This window comes from Cherax quadricarinatus, chromosome 3 (genome assembly GCF_038502225.1).
Source record: "Cherax quadricarinatus isolate ZL_2023a chromosome 3, ASM3850222v1, whole genome shotgun sequence".
NCBI lineage: Eukaryota > Metazoa > Arthropoda > Malacostraca > Decapoda > Parastacidae > Cherax > Cherax quadricarinatus.
This window is the reverse complement of record NC_091294.1, coordinates 42,563,986-42,570,486: the sequence shown is the minus strand read 5'-3', so window position 1 is coordinate 42,570,486 and position 6,501 is coordinate 42,563,986. Positions and strand designations below refer to the sequence as shown.

The following is a 6,501-nucleotide window of genomic DNA, read 5'->3' as shown; positions in this document are numbered from 1 at the left end:
GCGACAATATGAAAATGATATACCATCGAAACTCAAGACTGACCCGAAGCTGTTGTACAGCCACATCAGGAGGAAAACAACAGTCAAGGACCAGGTAATCAGACTGAGGAAGGGTGATGGAGAATTCACAAGAAACGACCGAGAGGTATGTCAGGAGCTCAACACAAGATTTAAAGAGGTATTTACAGTGGAAACCAGTAGGACTCCAGGAAATCAGAACAGGGGAATACACCAGCAAGTGCTGGATGAGGTACATATAACCAAGGAGGAGGTGAAGAAGCTGCTATGCGAACTTGACACCTCAAAGGCGGTGGGACCAGACAACATCTCTCCATGGGTCCTTGAAGAGGGAGCAGAGATATTGTGTGTGCCATTAACAAAGATCTTCAACACATCATTTGAAACTGGGCAACTCCCTGAGGTATGGAAAATGGCAAATGTAGTTCCAATTTTTAAAAAGGGAGACAGACATGAGGCACTAAACTACAGACCTGTATCACTAACGTGTATAGTATGCAAGGTCATGGAGAAGATCATCAGGAGGAGAGTGGTGGGGCACCTGGAAAGAAACAAGTGTATAATTGACAACCAGCACGGTTTCAGGGAAGGAAAATCCTGTGTCACAAACCTACTAGAGTTTTATGACAAGGTGACAGAAGTAAGACAAGAGAGAGAGGGGTGGATCGACTGTATTCTTTTGGACTGCAAGAAGGCCTTCGACACAGTTCCTCACAAGAGGTTACTGCAAAAGCTAGAGGATCGGGCACACATAACAGGAAAGGCACTGCAATGGATCAGGGAATACCTGACAGGGAGGCACCAACGAGTGATGGTACGTAACGAGGTGTCAGAGTGGGCGCCTGTGACAAGCGGGGTTCCACAGGGGTCAGTCCTAGGACCTGTGCTGTTCTTGGTATATGTGAACGACATAACGGAAGGGATAGACTCAGAAGTGCCCTTGTTTGCAGATGATGTGAAGTTAATGAGAAGAATCAAATCGGATGAGGATCAGGCAGGGCTACAAAGAGACCTGGACAGGCTACAAGTCTGGTCCAGCAACTGGCTCCTTGAGTTTAGCCCTGCCAAATGCAAAGTCATGAAGATTGGGGAAGGGCAAAGAAGACCGCAGACACAATATAGTTTAGATGGCCAAAGACTGCAAACCTCACTCAAGGAAAAAGATCTGGGGGTGAGTATAACACCGAGTATATCTCCTGAGGCGCACATCAATCAGATAACTGCTGCAGCATACGGGCGCCTGGCAAACCTACGGATAGCGTTCCGATACCTCAGTAAGGATTCGTTCAAGACTCTGTATACCATTTACGTCAGGCCCATACTTGAGTATGCAGCACCAGTTTGGAATCCACACCTAGTCAAGCACGTCAAGAAACTAGAGAAACTGCAAAGGTTTGCAACAAGACTAGTCCCAGAGCTACGGGGATTGTCCTACGAAGAAAGGTTGAGGGAAATCGGTCTGACGACACTGGAGGACAGGAGGGTCAGGGGAGACATGATAACGACATATAAAATACTGCACGGAATAGACAAGGTGGACAAAGACGGGATGTTCCAGAGAAGGGACACAGACACAAGAGGTCACAATTGGAAGTTGAAGACTCAGATGAATCAAAGGGATGTTAGGAAGTATTTCTTCAGTCATAGAGTAGTCAGGCCGTGGAATAGCCTAGAAAGTGACGTAGTGGAGGCGGGAACCATACATAGTTTTAAGGCGAGGTATGATAAAGCTCATGGGGCAGGGAGAGAGAGGACCTAGTAGCAATCAGCGAAGAGGCGGGGCCAGGAGCTATGAATCGACCCCTGCAGCCACAAATAGGTGAGTACAAATAGGTGAGTACACACACACACACACACACACACACACACACACACACACACACACACACACACACACACACACACACGCTCTGTTAAGCATTCACATTCTTAGTGTAAGCCACATAACACCTCTACTCGTCTAACACCAGTACGCAACACCTAATGTCATCGCAAACTATAACACAACACCTACGAGTGTCTAATACCAGCACGCAACACATACATTAATCTGATACCAGTAGTCAACACATGCACTCAACACGTGCTTTCAACATTTGCACTTATCACTTGCATTTATCACATGTACTCGTGCACCCAACACCTGCATTTAACACTTGCACTCAAGACCTCAACTCACCTTAAACTTCTCATGGGAGAGTATAACTAGAGAGTTGCCAGTGATGTCGAGTACTTGAGTACCATGGTCGATGCCCGGAGGTATGGTGTTCAGACCCTTGTTCACACACTCCACCGTCTGCTTTCCACCCTGCAACACAAACCAACATTATGCAACATTATACAGAGAAGAGAGACAGAGATATATGATGTTATGTATATGGGAAGTACCTGAGAGTTTTGTGTTAAATCTGCAAACCCCCATCACAACATACTGGAGTGAGAGATATGGAAAAATGTGTAGACTAAACCCAGTGACGGGCAGGAGCGCTGTGGGAACAATAAGAGAACATTGTATCAACATTCTTGGTCCCAGATTTCTTAACATCTTGCCAGACGATATCAGAAACTGTGCCGGAAAAATTGTAGAAGTCTTTAAGAGGGAAGTAGCCTATTTCCTCCACCAAGTGGTGGACCAACCAGGCTGTGATTGGATACGTGGACAAACGGGCCGCTAGCAGAAACAGCCTGTTTGACCAGGCGAAGACCAAACAACCCTGGCCTAAAACCGAACTTCGAGATCAAGAAAACTCTCGAAACCCAAAAAAGGTAAATCAAAAGCAACACCATACAGCGATAAACAACAAACACACAAATATACGACGTATAATTGTGTGTAAGCAGTACATACCCTCACGTTGTGCAATATTATTCACCATTATGCACCGGTATGAATTAGCCTACAACGGGAGGCAGCACACTGCAACAAACGGCACACTGTGCAACATTACCATCCAACAGTATGCATGACTATGAAACAGCATATTATATACCTCATCTGTATGCAACACTATTGTCTGAAACTATGCAACATTTCTCTGCAGTGTCGTTGAGTTGCATTTGTTTACATCCCTTCTGCATCATAACACATCGTCTCGAGTGCAACGTTGTGTTTACCAACACACTGTGTCATGAAACATCTGGACAGCAGTTTGATGTCTACGATGGAAAGTAACATATTAAGAGTTGTAATAAATCTGGAACGAGTTGTAGGAGTGAGTTGCTGGGGTGTTGGAGTGAGTTGTAGTGGTTTCTGCAAGTTGTAGGGGTATTGTAGTGAGTTGGAGGGTTGGAGTGAGTTGTAAGGGTGTTGGAGTGAAATGTATGAGTGTCGAATTGTAGGAGTTTTGCATAAAAATACGTAGTACTTTGTGTAGGTTCGAATTCTCCTGTGGACTGAGAGACAATGTTTATATATATATATATATATATATATATATATATATATATATATATATATATATATATATGGTTTTATAATACACAATTATTGAAAAGGTTTGAGTCCATTGACTCACTTTCAAGTTTAGCAGGAACTGAACAGCGGAAGAGAATGACATCAGAATGACCGAACACAAGTCAGATTTTAGTTGAATCGTTATAGTGATTTAGTTTGATATTTATAGAGATACGAGATCTCTTTACTAGCTGTGTAGTGAGGCACTCACGCAAACACTCACGCAAACACTCACGCAAACACTCACGCAAACACTCACGCAAACACTCACGCTAACACGCAAACACTCACGCAAACACTCACGCTAACACTTACGCAAACACTCACGCAAACACTCACGCAAACACTCACGCTAACACTTACGCAAACACTCACGCAAACACTCACGCTAACACTTACGCAAACACTCACGCAAACACTCACGCAAACACTTACGCAAACACTCACGCAAACACTCACGCATACACTCACGCAAGCACTCACGCAAACACTCACGCAATACACGGGATATATGCAATATTTTCACGCAACACACAAGAAAGTTAACACATGAGCAATATACTCACTCAACACACACTCGACACACGCAATATACCCACTCAACACACACTCGACACACGCAGTATACTCACTCAACACACACTCGACACACGCAGTATACTTGCTCAACACACACTCGACACACGCAATATACTCACTCAACGCACATTCGACACATGCAATATACTCACTCAACACACACTCGACACATGCAATATACTCACTCAACACACACTCGACACATGCAATATACTCACTCAACACACACTCGACACATGCAATATACTCACTCAACACACACTCGACACATGCAATATACGCACTCAACACACACTCGACACATGCAATATACTCACTCAACACACACTCGACACATGCAATATACGCACTCAACACACACTCGACACATGCAATATACTCACTCAACACACACTCGACACATGCAATATACTCACTCAACACATACACACACACACACAACACATGAGCACCATAATCACTCAACGCAAGTAGCGCAATCACTCAATAGATGCAACATACTCATTGCAGACTCATCACATGCGCATCACACACACTCACCTGGTACTCACTCCCACCACACACACTCACCTGGTACTTATCACCGACCACACACACTCACCTGGTACTCGCTCCCACCACACACTCACCTGGTACTTATCTCCCACCACACATACTCACCTGGTACTCATCTCCCACCACACACACTCACCTGGTACTTATCTCCCACCACACATACTCACCTGGTACTCATCTCCCACCACACACACTCACCTCGTACTCATTCTCACCACACACTCACCTGGTACTCACCTCCCACCACACACACTCACCTGGCACTCACTCCCAACACACACACTCACCTGGTACTCATTTCCCACCACACACACTCACCTGGTACTCATTCTCACCACACACTCACCTGGTAATCACCTCCCCCCACACACACTCACCTGGCACTCACTCCAAGCACACACACTCACCTGGTGCTTATCTCCCACCACACACACTCACCTGGTACTCATTCTCACCACACACTCACCTGGTACTCACCTCCCACCACACACACACTCACCTGGCACTCACTCCCAACACACACACTCACCTGGTACTCACCTCCCAACACACACACACACTCACCTGGTACTCACCTTCCACTTACAGACGCAGGCGTGGGGGCAGGCAGCGCGCGCCACGCCCCCCACCAGGAGGGTGAGCAACACCACCAGCGCCGCCCCTGAGCTGCGCCCGACGCCCACGCCCGTCATCGGGGGGCGGCGCTGCTCATCCCGGTACGCCCATGCCCACGCCCGTAACCTCAGGCGTTCCCGAGGTCACCACCATCGCTTCCGCTCTTCACGCATCGTGGGCGGAGAGACTCCCAGTCTCCGACTTGCCGAGCATTGGTGGGCGGGGGTGGGCGGGTTGGGCGGTGGTGGACGGTGGTGGGCGGTGGTGGGCGGTGGTGGGCGGTGGTGGGCGGGGATGGGCGCTGATGGGCGCTCTTTAGGGGAGACAATGGACCAGGAGGGGAACAGCACGTTGATACTACCACACGAGGTCACCACTACACGGGGTCACTAGTACACAGGGTCACCACTACACGGGGTCACTAGTACATAGGGTCACCACTACACGGGGTCACCACCACAAGGGTTTACACGGTGTCACCTCTACAAGGGGTTACACAGGGTCACCACCAGAAGGTGTTACACGGGGTCACCACCACAAGGTGTTACACGGGGTCACCACCACAAGGTGTTACAGGGGTCACCACCGCAATGTGTTACACGGGGTCACCACCGCAAGGTGTTACACGGGGTCACCACCACAAGGGTTTACACGGTGTCACCTCTACAAGGGGTTACACAGGGTCACCACCAGAAGGCGTTACACGGGGTCACCACCAGAAGGTGTTACACGGGGTCACCACCACAAGGTGTTACACGGGGTCACCACCGCAATGTGTTACACGGGGTCACCACCGCAAGGTGTTACACGGGGTCACCACCACAAGGGGGTCACAACACCACCCTTACATTCTTCAACATTAACAACCAGTCTTCCTCCCAGAAGCTTCTCTGTGCCTCTGTAAATAAACAAAGACCAATAACAGGTAAGACAATTAAACTGTCATTTTAGACATTCAAATACACAGTGAAAACCTTTCAGTTATTATTATTATTATTATTATTATTATTATTATTATTATTATTATTATTGTTATTATTGTTATTATTATTATTATTATTATTATTATTATTATTATTATTATTATTATTATTATTATTATTACTGTTATTATTATTATTATTATTATTATTATTATTATTATTATTATTGTTATTATTATTATTATTATTATTATTATTATTATTATTATTATTATTATTATTATTATTATTATTATTACTGTTATTATTATTATTATTATTATTATTATTATTATTATTATTATTATTATTATTATT

General features: G+C 45.7%; 1 protein-coding gene across 2 annotated transcripts in view; it reads right to left on the bottom strand.

Annotated features, from left to right (window-relative positions):
* LOC128706362 (uncharacterized) overlaps positions 1–6,501 on the bottom strand; it is a 351,595-nt gene that overhangs the window by 9,230 nt on the left and 335,864 nt on the right. For both annotated transcript variants that reach the window (XM_053801299.2, XM_070091523.1), the window contains exons 3-4: positions 5,182–6,119; positions 2,198–2,326 (exon numbers count right to left, since the gene is read on the bottom strand). In XM_053801299.2, coding sequence (XP_053657274.1) covers positions 2,198–2,326; positions 5,182–5,298 — 246 coding nt within the window. In that variant the 5' untranslated portion in view covers positions 5,299–6,119. The remainder of the gene's footprint in view (positions 1–2,197; positions 2,327–5,181; positions 6,120–6,501) is intronic.